The 16,292-nt window shown below is 37.3% G+C and overlaps 1 protein-coding gene across 1 annotated transcript in view; it reads right to left on the bottom strand.

Annotated features, from left to right (window-relative positions):
• The window catches only part of LOC129278363 (uncharacterized), a 100,273-nt gene extending 87,373 nt beyond the window's left edge, over positions 1–12,900 (bottom strand). Inside the window, exon 1 of the mRNA XM_064110198.1 lies at positions 11,568–12,900. Within this exon, the coding sequence (XP_063966268.1) occupies positions 11,568–11,571 (4 nt within the window). The 5' untranslated portion in view covers positions 11,572–12,900. The remainder of the gene's footprint in view (positions 1–11,567) is intronic.
• Positions 12,901–16,292: the final 3,392 nt, after the last annotated feature.

The raw sequence follows: 16,292 nt of genomic DNA, 5'->3' as shown, positions 1-16,292 counted from the left end.
ATTGTAAATAATAGGAATTTAACTTGACATAATGTCTAACAATAATTAAATATGATTAAGGATAAATTTACATCATTATTCTGTCCATTAAATTGTATGCCCTACTCTAGCAAAGCAATTAGCCTATAATTGTTATTTTAATATCCAAGTTTTGCATTTCAAAAACAATGTGCGTGTCCATACGTTGACTTCTGTCAATTACAGCGCATGCGCATTTTATTTCCCATCATGCACCAGTCCTCAATCGTATACATTGAAGTGAAAGATTTGAGGTCCATTGCTAGTGAGGTATGAATGGTATGCTAATTACACTTCACAATAGCACATGTTCTAATGTGTTTCAGACATCGTCAACAATCCGAGGTCACGTGACCTCTGCAGTATTATGAACCAGTCACACGAATGAAACCGATTCCATACCGATCAAAGATATTACGTTATTACCAATTCATATCTCCGGTCTGTTTGGAGTCGGTTCCGTTGGTCTGATTGAGCTTATGGGACGTAGGCCTACAGTACATGCAGGCTCCGATAAATAGCATGTATGCATAATGTATTTCAATGATTATTGCAATTTCGACACATTTTCTCCAAGTATCGGCAAATAAACGCGATTAGATAATTTCGACTTTATTAGATGCAACATTATATATTAAGGATGTTTTATAGTCATTTGAGTCTAGGTGGACATTTTATTCCTGTCCTTTGCTTATTAAAAATCTTACGAGGAAATAAATAAATTTATAAATGATAAGGAAACAAAGGTTATCGATGAGAAAGGGGGACGAAGTCACACAATAATGGAGTCATATGCATTATTTTGGGCTAGGATGGAGGGTATATAATGTATATCGGATGGTATGCGTGTGCCCCTGATCCCGTCCAACTACGCCTAATAGAACTTATTATGTTTTATTCTACAGAGGGAGGATGTATGCAAGGCGTTTACTACACTTTCCTGCGAGTTCCATGACCTAATACAATTGTGCCCGTTTAAGCTTACTATGTCCCTCGGACGGTTCCATGACATTTGCTCCGGCGACAATTGCTCCGATGTAAAATCTGCACGTTGAGCCAAACATAAAAACTATAACCTCCATTCTGAAGCAAAAACTCTATTCATATCCAAACTCTAATCCTGTGTCCTCTAAGATATTACGACCGGAGCAAAATGTTGCAGGAGCATATAATAGTAATAATAATAATAATGATTATGATAATAATAATAATAGATACATTTTATTTAGCGCTTCATAGGTTGGTTTCTGAGCACTTTACATTGTAATCATTATTACCCCGGTCAAACGATACATCACTGTTCCACACATACAGTGCACCATCTCCACTCCCTGGGGGAGTATCCTGGCCAGGTAACCGTTTATGGGTGTACACGTCCCATCTTATCACACTGACATTCGCATCCCACCAGGTACCCATTTAACACCTGGGTGGAGAGTGACAAAGGTGCATCAGTGCATGTTTTGCCAAAGGACATTAGCGCCGGATGGGATGCGAACCCTCGACCCTTGGTTTAAGAGTCAAATGACTGAACCACTACACCACTATATCCACTATATCACTCCCTCGGACACCTCCTAAGGCAGTTAGTGACTTGGTCTGGGTGGACATATTCAACAAAATACCACTAAATCAAAGTGTTGAAACAAGTAATATATACTAGATCAAAGCTATATCTATGGTAGATGTGGATGTATTGGGCCCCGTAACACACAGTTTAGCGATTGATTCTCGGACTGATTTCTACGATTGATTGCATTGGTTATTATGTGTGAACAATCGTAAAACCAGCCCAATGATCAATCGTATTATGTAATGGGGTCCTGATTTCAATCTATGCATCATTAGTTAATAACAATGGAAATGACAACGGGAATTTTAAGGACTATGCCATTGAATGGATATGTATCTTACTGATTAAATCATGCGAGCGCGAAGCGCAAGCTGAACATTTTTGAGATTCAGACCCAAAGAGGTGGCATCCTAAGGCTTGTTTGTAGGAATTCACTAAGACCAAATGATGCGAGCGCGAAGTGCGGGCTGAAAAATTGTCTATATTCAGACCAGAAAAGGGGACATTATAAGGACTGTTTTTTATGAATTCATGAAGAGCAGACATCTCACCAATCCACTAATGCGAACGGAGGCACGTACTGGAAATGTTTTATGTTCAAACCTTGAAAGGGGGCAATCACTTTAAGTAGTCATGAAAAAGAAGCCTATGTCACTCCATAAAAAAAATATAACTCGAAGTGCGAGGAATATATCTGGTGTATATTGACTTGAAAGCGGGATTAAGTCAATGCGAGCACCAGGAATGATTTCTACCTGAGCAAATTCATATTCGTGTGACAAAAAGCTATGAAAAAGTATTTCTTATGTAATATAATGTAATTGATATAACATAATATAAGATACTAGTAATATAATATACAATAATTTCTTCTTCCCCACTACGTTTCTCTTTCTTTCTCCCTCTTTTTCTCCTTTCCCCCCATTTTTTTGTCAGCCGATTGGGGGCACGTGCCCCCCGTGCCCCCCTCTGTAGTTACGCCACTGGGAATAGTGATGATGATGACGGCGGTGATAATGTTAATGATCATAATAACATGAATATAAATGATAATGATAAGAATGATGATTACAAAAACAGAAATTATAAAAAAAGAATGATGATAAGAAGATTACTGATAATGGCAATAATTGTGATAAAGATAATGAAAATAATGGTATTTTTTAGTGTAAAAATGGTATAAAGATGATAAAAGAATGATGATAACGATATTTACCAAATAACTATCCTAAAAATAGTGACAGAAACAATGAATATTACAGTGAGAGTAATGATCATTACTTCTAATCTCAAGCCATCCTTCATTTGAAACACAAGTGAGCGCATCGGGGAAAAATTGAGAAAAATAGATAAATAATGACAAAATGATGACCCTTAAATATCCTTAAACTAACAAATATGACTTAAGCTTACTCCTTGATTAAAATGTATAGTTTGTACTGATATTGCTAATCATCCTTAACAATCAATACAAAATCAAATGCCTGTTTAAGGGCGATTTTGTTTCAAAACCATGATACCAGGACTAGAACCAATACTGTATACAGCTGAGTTCTTCAACCACTCGGCCAAGACACCTATGCGATATTATGTCAAAATTGCTGTACGATCACTATATCGCTACGGAATCAATATACCGGCATGCCAGTTAGGTTAGAATTGAATGACCGAGATCTTTAAACACGATTTCATCTTTGCCTTGTCCATCTGGCGTTCTTCATCCACCCTTGAGGATCGCATCTATTCACATTGTAACAATAACATCCACTCTCCTCGACTAATGGTTTAACGCTGCGCGTCAATTTGTGAAATTAAATTTGAAGACATCGGGGCTTAGGTGTAGATGCAATGGCCCTGTGCGGGATCCGTCCCGGGGTGATATAGGGGAAGGGAAGGGGTGTCTGTCCCTCCCTCTTCTCTTATCCAAGGTTTTGTTTTATTTTATCTTATATTATTTCAGTTTGTTTTCTTCCGCTTTCTTTATTGTTACAAACCATGCGAACATAAATGATATAGGAAGTGCGTTTCCACAGATCAATGATGTCGTTTGATAAAGATCTTAAACAGTTAACATTGTTCTTAATACATCCAAACAAGAAAAAGAAAGATGAATGGTAAATCTAGTATCATCATTTTCATTAACAATAATGTTACATTTTTCCCCCTTATCACTCAGAATAATTATTAGATACATAACGGTCAAAACATCGATTTGCTCAGACAAATATGAGATTGATATTGAAGCCTATACACTGCAAAAACTCTGGTGTTGATTTAACACCAGCCCGGAATCTATATATGTCCACACCAGAGAAGTGTTAAACAACACAAGTTTCCTTTTGGTCTAACACCCGATAGGTCTTTATACAACACCAATTAGTATTAAAACAACATCGGTTTGATTCCAAACTGGTGTTGTTTCAATACTTCTCTGGCGTGGACATAAATTCCGGGCTGGTGTTAAATCAACACCGGGGTCTTTGCAGTGATGTAGGACCACCATCTTCATGTGGGCCTACCGATGAAAAGCTATTAGCAATATACCTAGAACCTAGGGTATTCGATTTTTAATAATCAATTAAACAAATGGAATTGACATAATATTATGGCTTGGCCCCTTCTCATTACAGAGGCAAACTTATACATTATAAGTGAAAATTAAAGAATGTTCCGACCCCCCCAAAAAACCCACACGAAACCTCCAAATACAAAACCAATGTCTGTTTTATAAGGGGTGGCATTTATTAAACCAGATAAGAGTATCGCAATGTATTCTTCAATATCATGAATTCGTCGTGATATAATATAGTGACGTCATCAATCTCGCTACAAAAGAACTAGTATGTCAGTTATTGATATTGTATTCTTTCAGCTGTTGAGCATAGTCGAACGATAATGCATGCCTCAGTTATGTCATGGACTTCCCTTTCATAACGATACGAACCGACAAATGTTGGTCAGTACAGAAATCTAAACTCACAATGACGTCCGCATTGAACAGACCGATACCATTTAAAACGATGGCCAAGAGATAATAACCTCCCAATCATGGATTCAATCACGGTTAATTTGGACTGACATCATATAGCAGGAATGCACGGCCCATCATCCGAACCTTCACTATCCCGCTGTTGGCCCATAACCATTCCAGCTTTCCGATTGCAAAACCCGAAGTTCGCCGCCATCAAAGATCTACTTTATACCGGAGAGCTTTCAAAATCCCCTGCACGCCACACATTATGGGCAGAAGATTATTGAGTAGGGGAATCGTACAGAAAACAAATGAAATTGTAATTCACTTATAATAATAATTCAGCGTAGTCAAAATACAATCTATTTGAACATTCGTCGGTTGCAGGACGGTCTGAGAAGTAACATGCACTGTTAGAAAAACCAGGAGATTTTACAGAAGAAAAATTTAAAAACGGATTTTACAGAAAGAAATAACCAAATCATTCTGTAAAATGTTATAACAGGAAATATATTTTTTTACAATTTTTCAATAATTTTACAGAACAGGTCTGTTTTAAAAAATGGAAAACAATTTTATTACAATAAATTTGTTAGGTTACATACACCAAATACCAATTTTGTATAATTTTACACAAATGCATGTAAAACAGTGCAGTAAAATTAGAGGTGTTCTCGAGACTCTGCTGCAGAGAAAACACATGGTAAATAATTGGTATGACTTCGTGATTCAGGGCTTAAGTATATTTTTAAAGATAAATGTAACGAGACTCCGGCCTCATTTGAATTATATATCCAATTTATTGAATCGTTAATCAAACACTCAAACTATCACATCGTTAATTACATTGTGTGTATCTTAATGGGTTATCATTCAGACATACAAATTTATGGAACAGCGCTGAATAAATCCTAATATCCCAATATACTACCAGGATTAAACAAATAATAACCTCTATACAAATCATAATATTACCATCACTCCGGCAATACAATGTTGCTTGCGCTCTTGCGACCAAAAACCTACCCTGCCGATATAGTATATAATAGATTAAGTACCGGGGTATATTACACACGCTAGTCCATAGAAAATGAAATCGTACAAAAGTGGGTCATGAAATATCACATTATCTGGATAATTCGGCTTGATTGCCCTGTTTTTGCATGGTTTTATGAAACAGTGCATTGCAATCCTTGCCACACTCGTAACCTACTTCAAAATGACTTTTGCTATCACCATCTTCCATTAGTAATGTATGGACGTTCTGTTTCTGTCTATTTTTGGAGTTAAAAATAGTTCATTCAACCCAATGATTTTAAAAACACATTGAGCTGTTTGTAAATTCATATAACTGTCGTTTGTACTATGTATTCTTAGTTTATTGATACTGTAATTTTCTGTTTCTTCTTCTGGTTTATTTTATCATATTCATCTTTCAGAGCCAATGCAAAGTACATTAAGTGTATATACTGCTTTATATTCTTTATAATGGTGGGATTTAGTGATCGCTTTAAATAATTTAGTCATCATGGGTGCAATAGCACCTATGGCCGATCTTATCATCGTGTTGTCCAGTGGTACACTGCAAAAACTCTGGTGTTGATTTAACACCATCACCATTATATGTTCACACCAGAGAAGTGTTAAACAACACCAGTTTCGTTTTGGTCTAACACCAGATAGGTGTTTATACAACACCAATTAGTATTTAAACAGCATCGGTTTGATTCCAAACTGGTGTTGTTTCAATACTTCTCTGGTGTGGACATAGATTCCGGGCTTGGTGTCAAATCAACACCGGAGTTTTTGCAGTGTACAAAACAACTTATTTGGATATCGATATGTATTATTTTAAAAGAAATAAAATAATTTCCATGTCTAGAAAATTGATATATATGTGTGGAGTATTGAAAAAAAATATTAAAAATCATAAGAGCACACAAAAATGTTTCTTTGAAAGCTTTTCATGAATTTTAATATTCGCACCTCTCCGAGCATGTTCGCAATTAATCCCTCCTCAGCCGTCTACAAACATTATGGTATGCATTACAATGTACTTAGCAGTATGTCAACCAAAAATTACGATAAAGAATTACATAGTTCGATGCATACAGTACGGATTTTTTCATTGAGTTTGATTCTCGTATGAGTAGGTTCGTGTCTTTACAGTTAACATGTCTCCTCGTGGACCGCCTCGGTCGACCAATGCTGTTGACGATTCGTCTAAATCCGTGGTAAGACGATCCTACGCAATCATATTTTTACCCACCTTCAGCGAACCGTGATAATTATGATTTGCAATTTTACAACTCCTTGCGCTTCACAATGGCGAGAGGAAGAGAGAGTGAGGGGAGAGTGACAGGTGAAGCGGGATTCATGATGTGAAGAAGAAGAAAGAGAGAGAGAGGGAGAGAGGTGTGGAGAGAGCGAGTATAAAAGTCTTCTTTATTGAGCTGGAGAGGGAGATGAAAGGTAAGAGGAGAAGACAGAAAAAGTTGCATGAGAGCTGCATAGAAATTGCCAGAGAAAAGAAAGCGAAAGTAAATGTGAAGTGATCCTTTAGGAAAAAGAAAGAAAGCGTGAGAGAGCGAAAAAAAAAAAGAATTAGAAGGAGATATTGTGAAGCGATAAGTCACCTTTGAATCTATTTCATCAACCCATAACAGAATTTCATTGTTGAAATAACGGAGGTCGTGTACGTGTATGACTAATTTGCACCATGACTAATAAAAATGCTTGGAAGAAAACATTAAATATTAATTTAGATGTAAGATCACCAAAAATGTGAGAACGAATTACGAGTCCACTATAACATCAACTACTACTACTACTACTACTACTACTACTACTTTTATTACTACTCCTCCTCCTCCTCCTACTACTACTACTACTATTACTACTCCTACTACTACTACTACTACTACTACCACCACCACTACTACTACTACTACTACTACTACTACTACTACTACAATACTACTACTACAATACTACTACTACTACTACTTCTACTACTACTACTACTACTACTACTACTACTACTACTACTACTACTACTACTACTACTAGTACTACTACTCTACAACTACATCACTACTTCTACTACTACTACTACTACTATACTACTTCTTTTCTTTATCCTTTTATACTTTGAATAATGATAAAAAGCCAACATATTTGTTTTAATCACATAAGTATTGATTAGATGAAGTTGGAGAGTGATTATGTTTCATTTCCTGTATACATGGTAACGGTAACAAAATACGCGAAACAAAAAGTCCAGTTTTGCAACTTAATCAAATTAGCGTTGATTTCTCTCACGAGCAGTATAACCCAGATGCATTTCACCCTCAGTTTTAGACCACTTAATCTCACAGGTATAGACTAAAAATTCAGATATTTCTCAGAATCCTCTTAAGGAGTGCACTGTACACCGTCCGTTGGTCAGGATGGGAAATGCTAAGAAAATACCCCTCAAGCGATTGTCATCCTGCCGGTTGAATTCAAAACAAGCTCTATTTTCTCAAAATCTATAAGCAGGATAATAGTTCTTAGTATATACCTGATCGCCCTAGCGAGTAGGACAAGATAATGGTTATTCAGAACATGCCCCGTTCTTTTATCCAACTTTGACTCGGAATTCAGAATGTTGATATCCATTTTGAGCTTCTGCCTGCAAATCGGCACAATATGATATAAAAATATAGCTGGTTTATACATCATAAAATAAAGAAAATGGCTCCTGGACGAGATTTCGCCTAATTTTTATATTTTCATTCAAATGTAACTAATGGGTTTGATTTTGTAGATTTAAGTGAGCGTTTCTTTCATATAGAATTGGACACCAGCATAATCATGTTTTTATCACCACAAAATCATTGATAAATATAATACCTCTCGAAAGCTGATTATTCAGACTTAACTGATAAAATTCAAATTTGAAACAAAGGCTTGAACCGTCAAGATCCAACTCAGATGAGGTTTGTAGAGGCAGTGTCTTTAAAATAATGAAACAAGAAGAGTTCTAATTCATTCAGTGCCACTCACAATGTACACAGATATTGAATTTCATGATGACCACATTCATTACCTTTTAAAACATGATTTTTTGGCGTGCATCAAAACATAATTCCTTTTGAAATTGGTTTTAAAGCGAGTTTGATCACAGGGCGAATAGGTTTTGAATTCCATGCAATAAGCGCACACTTTCATACTATAACCAGTTCTAATCACTGAAATTCTCTGGATAACTGGAATTAAACTTTTATCCAATTCTCTTCCCCGGCTGCCATGACAACGGCATGCGTCAAATATTCTCATACTCGCATAATGACAAACAATAGCCATTATTTTAAATACCATAACGATTTTTCGCTTGTCCTTGTTCTATGGATTCGTGTCCTTAAAATGTCTGTTTCCTGTTTTTTTTATTTATTATTATCCACGTGATCTATAAACACCACAAACTATTGTGACGTCATAACCAAAATAACATGGTAGAGATTGTTTAATATTTACCAAAGATAAACCGTTTCCTTTCTTTGAATTCTTTGAATCTATGTGGCAGTTCACAAACGGTATGATAACACAAGATTATGTTGTGTCAAAGACGAAAAAAAGAAAGAGAAAATTTTGAGCTTTTGAAATATTTTTATTTTATCGAGGAGAAGATAGTGTAAAAAAAAGGATCCATGGGGCCCTAATATTGTTTCTCGCTATGCTCGCGTTACCTTGAAATTGTACTACTCCCTTTCCTCCCCGTATCCGCTTGCTTGCACCCTTTTCTTGGACCACATATTGAAAATCTCAGACCACGCCATTAATTACCATAATTCAATTTTACCTTTGAAGTTGATTTACCTGCCTGATGAAAGTAAAAAAAGAGTATTTTGAAAATGGAAATCCTTGGCGTAACGGGGGCGTAACGAAGAAATTCGCACCAAGGTTGAGCGTTGGTATCACGAGTATTGCACCCTTTACAATATTACACGGCAGCGGCGGTAAGATCTCAAATCATGTCTATTCGAACATCTTTAAAGTCAGAGTGGAGTTCGAAAATTCCCATCAACTTACAGTCACGCCCTTAGAGCTATCACACCCACGAATGACTGCAAATTCCATTTCATGTTGCCTTCTCCTATAATAATTATTTAAAAAAATAATAATAATAATCACCTAAATCCTGTTTATTTTCACTTGTTTGCTTTGAGCTGAACTGAAAGAAAAACCAATGATGTCTTCAGCCATTATTCATATTCGAGGGACGATTTAAATCATAATATCTTCTATTGGAAGTATACTATCAGGCCGCATTAACCAAACGCACTATCTGTCAGTTTCAGACACAAGCATATTACATGACACACGCCAAATACTGGCGTATATACAGATTGAAGGGGGGGGGGGGGGGCTGGGTGGTATGGACCCCCCTTAAAAGTCCCGACCAGTAATGCGAGCTTTGAAGGTTTGCATGGTGGTATGACTAATTGGAAAATTTTGCGCTAACACCATGTAGGTTAGTGCTGAAAAGGACTGTTGGTTAATCTTTATGTAGTTCTGAAAAGAACTGAGTTATTCTCGACGTTTCGAGGAGATAAGCTTTGCTCTTCGTCAGGAGATAAACCAACAGTTCTTTTCAGGACAAACCTACATGGTGTTACTGCAAAATTCTCCAATGAGTCCCGACCATGCAAGAAAACGGGGAAAAGGTAAGGAAAAGGGGTAAAATATGATTATCTAATATTGTGTAAAAATTGTCAAATTATATTTTTGTATTAAAAAGATCAAAATAATTGCTAGCTTGCTTCAGTCGCTCGCATTAAGTTTTTCCCCATACGCCCTGTCTGGCCCCTAAAGATTCTAGGCTCATTGCGCTCTTGCCGCCAAATGCAAGCAAACGATATGACGTTACAGTCACACCAACGAAACCGACTCCAAACCGATCGATGGGAAGCCATTGGAAATAATGTATTAACTTTGACTGGTCTGGATTCTCTTTTGTTGATGTGACTTTAACATTGTGAAGCAGTTACCCATGCATTCTGTGACAAACAAGCCTAATAAAGCATCTAAATCCCCAATATGTTTTGATCGCCGGGGAGATAAATCAATATTCTGAATGTTGGAAAGACGCGATATTTCTAATAGTTGGTTGGCCGAGTGTGAATGCAGAAACGCAGTGAATGATGTATGTATGATATTTAACAGTGGGGTCAAAAGTGCTCGCCATTGCGCTATACAGTGTGAACAAAAAAAAAGAGAATTGAGATTGCACGAATGGCAATTTTCATAGAACACTATTAGCCCGAAGAATCATCCGCTCAAACATTTCTTAATGGAAGTCGAATTCCATTTCGGTCATGGACATTTTCGGGACAAGAGATCTTGATATAAAAAGATAATGAGCAAACTCATATAGGTTTTGTTCGCAATTTTTTGAAATAATGACATAAATTTTGCTTGACCGCAATGCAAATCGTAATATCTGTTCTTGGTAGTCGTGAACAGATGAATGCAAAAACGTGTGTTGGTGAAATGAGGCGAAAGAAGAGAGGGGAAGAAAAAAAAAGGATCTTCAAAACATGTGAAGCAATATAGAGGGAGTGTTTTTCTATGTATACGAGAGAGAGAGAGAGGAGACATTTCAGATCTAAGGATAGTAACGAGTACGGGAAATTATCGTGACCCTGTTTTTAATAATTATTTTTAACATTCCTCGATTTCAATCCATAATTTCTGCTGAATGCTGGTTTGTTCGAGGATTGTAAGATTCTGATGACAAATAAGGACATTGGCGCCATTAAAGAGCACGAATCATCATTTATCATCATTATCATGTCATCATCATCATCATCATCATCGTCGTCGTCGTGATCACTACCGGGGATAAGTACAACCACCAGCATTGTTATCATTATCAACGTGGTCTTATCGTAAGGAAAACACTTAATTTTGATAATAAAATGAGAATGCAATTGGTAGATACCTATATCTACGTATACCTACGCATTATGAAGACTGGTCCACCCTTTCTCGATCGAAAGGACTATGTTGGAATCTGGTCAGTGGCAACTGCTCTTCGTGCGCAGCGTCCAAATTAACACCAAGATGCCAAGACAAGGTTAATCCTCGCAGTATTCCATTTTCGTGATCCTGAATCTAAAAGTGATGTCTTTTCACCGTAGTAAGTATCCCAAAACAAGGTAGAAGTTTGGTTCAAAACTTGTTTGATGATGGCGTCATGACAAGAGCAGTCTCTGAGTCTTATCTTTGACTTCGTGAAAGTATCTGGTTTTGAATTGATGCAGTGTTTCTTGCGAAGTTAACATTGGTAAATGCTCAGCCGCGCTAAGTAGTTAATTGATTCTGATTATCAATGTAATGTTGAACAACCATGGGTTCAATACGATATACAACTCGTTTATTCGGCATGAAGGATAAAGGGGCAGTTACAATTTGCTCGAAAGGAGCAGATATAATGTGTTAAACTGGATGGCCTCATCATTGGCGTTGGTTTATCGCAGATATTTCGCTCCGCTGCAAGCGAGCAAGGCAAGGGTATCCCTTTTCCCACTACCTCCTCAGATTTAGCTCGGAGAAATCCTGAATTCCTGCATTAACATCAACCATAAAGAGTTGTCCGAGGATTGGCGCAAACCGTACCGAGAAGGCAAAGTCAGTCGAAATATAAAGAGGTAATTGAAATATTCAATTAAGATGATGTGAATATCAGCATGGAGGAACAATCAGCGTTACCATGTTTATGAAAGAGAAGTGTATCCTGCCAGCTATTTCGTAGAACCTTCTTAATGAAAGACCTATCTCCTAAGATGGCGAAGGTTCTGTTTAGGAACTCCCCTCAATTACACAAAGGGTATTCGCATTCTAAAATTGTATCCAAAGTCTGTGCCCTTCTCAGATCTGCGTGTAACCAGAGCAAAACTCAAAGCATGGACAGTGATTGAAACCATGTCAAGAAAATAACAAAGACCAAGGCCCGAGAAGGCTTCCTCAAGACGCGGGCAAGTACAACGGCAGATGCACCATGCGGTGGCGTGCTACAGGGATCACGTAGGTCCGAAAACACATGGCCACTTAACTTTGCCGGTCTCTTAAAAAAGAATGTCCACTCGATGTTTTTACGAAAACAAAACAAAGCTCAAGAAAATGCGTCAGATCTAAAAAAGAAACGTCAATAGCTCTTCTCTGTTCAAGATGATAGATAGGTAATGTCTTGAAAAGACGTGTACATTAACCCCGACAATCTACAAAGAAAGCAACCACGTTGGTCTTTGGGCTTTCCGTGGCGACCATCATTGGACCTCAACACAGCTTGAAAGGAATTCAACGCCGTCATTTCAGTCGTCAGCGAGTAGAATTGTTACGTAATTTCAATTAAATATTCAAGGAACGTTAATTGGCTTGAAATGACAAGATTCTACCCCTCTTATGGTACTAATTACTCTCACATATGGAGTGTTTATTCCCGCTCCACTTAAATAATTAGTTCTAGAAAATCCGCTCCCGGTATCCACCGATAGTAATTCCAATTAACACACCAGGTTAAAAAGCTTAATTCATAACAATTGCAAAAGACTCTTTATGTTTGGATTTATTTACATTTCTAACATACAAGAATGGCCTGACAGTACTTACTTAACAGCTTTTCTAAAAAAATGTATCGTGAATCTAAAACTGTTTGTACAGTTACGCATGACTCTAACGTCAGAGCCAGGTAGAATGATTTTTTTTTTAAATCATATATAGTATGATATAATATTACATAATACAATATAATATAACATTAATAATGATAATAATAATAACAATAACGCAGTTCTTGTATAGCGCATATCACATTATGTCAGAACGTCCCTATGCGATTCCAAAGGACTTGGATATTATTACCCTAGCTTTTAGCCCCGCAGCCATTTACAGCGCGGTGGCGTTTCGAGGAATACATTCCCGCAAGGTACCAATTCATGTCACCTGGGTCGAGTGCAGCACAATGTGGATGAATTTCTCGCTGAAGGAAATGATGCCATGGGTGACATTATCGTTGTTAGTTTGAGGAGTTATAGTCTGAAATCAATCTTTCAAATGCTAGAGTTTTTAAAGGATTTCCTCTTGTATCTATTCAGTATAAATTTCTTGAATAATTTCAAACAGATAATATTGATATTCCGCTTATATATCGCGTTATCACATCAGGGCCCCGTCTTACAAAGAGTTACGATTTTAACTCTATGGAAATCCATCAGTGTCACAATTTTTTTTCTACAGGAAATTTGCAAAATGTCCTTTGTAAACAAAGGAGAACACCCCAAATCGTCAAGAAATCAACGAATTTATGGATATGCATTCATATCTAGATTTTTTTTAAACAAACATGCATTTCATATGTTGACTTTGCTCGCTTTCCATAGTTGCGATTGATTGGATCAATCGCAACTCTTTGTAAGATGAGGCCCTGAACGATGTATAAGCGCGTTGCAGTGAGGATATATCATGGACCTGACCTGGTTAGGTCCATGGTTCATTGGACTCTGAATTGCCTTCATACAGTGTGTGCACACTCTCCAGTCCCTGAGGAGAGTATCCCAGCAAGGCACTCTATTTGCTATAAGCCACACGAACAAACTGAGTGTGCGCGTATTTGAGAATGAATGATGGAGGAGTCCCTAGCTGTCTTGAAGCCCTTCCAGCTAGCGAGAGACCCGGGGGAGCAGGTGGGGACACGGTTGGTGATCGATGGGTCTTGACACTCGGCGGCGACCACGTTAGAACACAATCATGTAACTGAATATAAACTCTGTGGCAGGTATAATGATGAGCTTATTATCAAGCAACACTCCCTTATACCTCACATGTTTGCACTTTTAATGGAGAAGGTTATAATGTTTCGTTCATGACGAACAGTGTAGAGACGGAAGGAAAATACTTTTCCTTGACATTCAGTTGCTTCGTTAATTCATATATCGTAAAACGTTCATAATGAGCACGAAACTCCTCCTCAATTCCGATCAAATCGCAACAATGAGGCTAGAAAACACTAGAGCATGGGCTACATGATCGTGTTGGTACAAGGAGATGAAGAGATGTTGGAATAAACTGTGGGACATTTTTGATGAAGCAATTGCAACTATTATAGCTCACTTGAGACGAGCAAGGCGCGTGAGGCTATTCTCAATTTATTTCATTAGCCCCCGAGAAAGTGGGTTGTACCCCACCAACTACTGTTGTAAATAAAATCTTGTTCCATCTTGAACTGAATGAAAAAAGAAGCGCGAATTGTCAGTCATACCGTTCCCCCTCCAGATACGTGGCATAATTGTGTATGCTGATCAATTATGCATTGGTGGCGTTCTTAAAGTCATTCCTACCTTTTGTCACAAACACGTAATTTGATAATCTTGTTATCCTATAGAGTCGCGAAGGAAATGGAGAAAAGAGATATTACTCGCCCAATATAGTAAACTGGTGAGAAATTCGATATGTTTTCGCGTAAAACACGACTTGGGCCATCTTATTTAAGTGATGAATATAATCACTCGTTAAAAAAGAAAGCGTTCCTGCATGCTTGAATGTTCGTCAAATTGGGGAGAGAAGGAAATGATTGCAAATATCTCTTCCGAATATCATGGTCCGACACATCCAAAAGAAAGAGAGGGGAGGGACTGAGACATAAAAAAAAAAACCCGAAAGAAACATATTGCGAGGACCCCCATGCCAGGGTATAAGTTTTATTATTTTTTATTCAAAGAAAGGAAAAGTTTAAATAAACATAAACCAACATGACAAAGGTCAATGAACAAACTCAGGTAGATAAAAGGAATGTTCCGCACAAAATGCAATTATTACGGAGGGCTGATCTCCTAAGTAATACAAAGTTCATTTCATAATGAAAATGTATACAAGGCAAAAATGATCAGGCATATGTTTACATAAAATGCATTAAAAGCTAATGATATTGATCCTAAGTATGTCTACTTCTTTTTATTAAAAAAACCCAATATGTTATTTGTGTATATGTTAAATATAATTTATACTCGATACGAATTTTAAGTCGAGAGGGGTATACAGACAACTAAATGAAATAGCGGGGTGGGGAAAGAAAATTACAGACAGAATGTGGAAAATATGATATACAACATGGGATTAAGCTCCCGTTGTCAAAGCAACAGAAAAAAGGAGAAATGTATCCAGTTTTATAGTTACGCAAGCAAGTAGAAAATGTTTGTCTGGTCTGCTGGCTGGAGAATGAGATAGAAAGGAAGAGAAAGACAAAGAGAAAGATAGTGAAAGAGAGAGAGAGAGAGAGATGGAGAGGGGAGAGAGAGACAAAGGGGGAGAGATGGAGAAAGAGGACAAGATGGTAAAGAGGGAGTATGAAAGCGTCGGGAAAGTGTAAATTGCCAATTCGTCTACTGCCAACTCGTCCACTCACCACATGGTCTACCTTCATCTTTCGTCTAATGCCATTCCGTCCATCAAACTTTCGTCCAACAACCATTTGGTACAATAACCATTTGGTCCAATCATCACTTCGTCTAATCACAAGTTCGTCTATGACCATTTCGTCTCATAACCAGTTGGTCTAACATCTGTTTTATTTTCATTCATTTTTCCCAATTAACACTTTGGTCTAATTAGACCAAATGGTATATGGACTAAATGGCTATTGGACCAACTGGTTATTAGACAAAATGGTGAGTGGATGAAATGGCAATT

Source organism: Lytechinus pictus, chromosome 15 (genome assembly GCF_037042905.1).
Source record: "Lytechinus pictus isolate F3 Inbred chromosome 15, Lp3.0, whole genome shotgun sequence".
In the NCBI taxonomy this organism is placed as follows: Eukaryota; Metazoa; Echinodermata; class Echinoidea; order Temnopleuroida; family Toxopneustidae; genus Lytechinus; species Lytechinus pictus.
The sequence above is the reverse complement of the archived record's forward strand: the minus strand, read 5'-3'. Positions and strand labels throughout refer to the sequence as shown.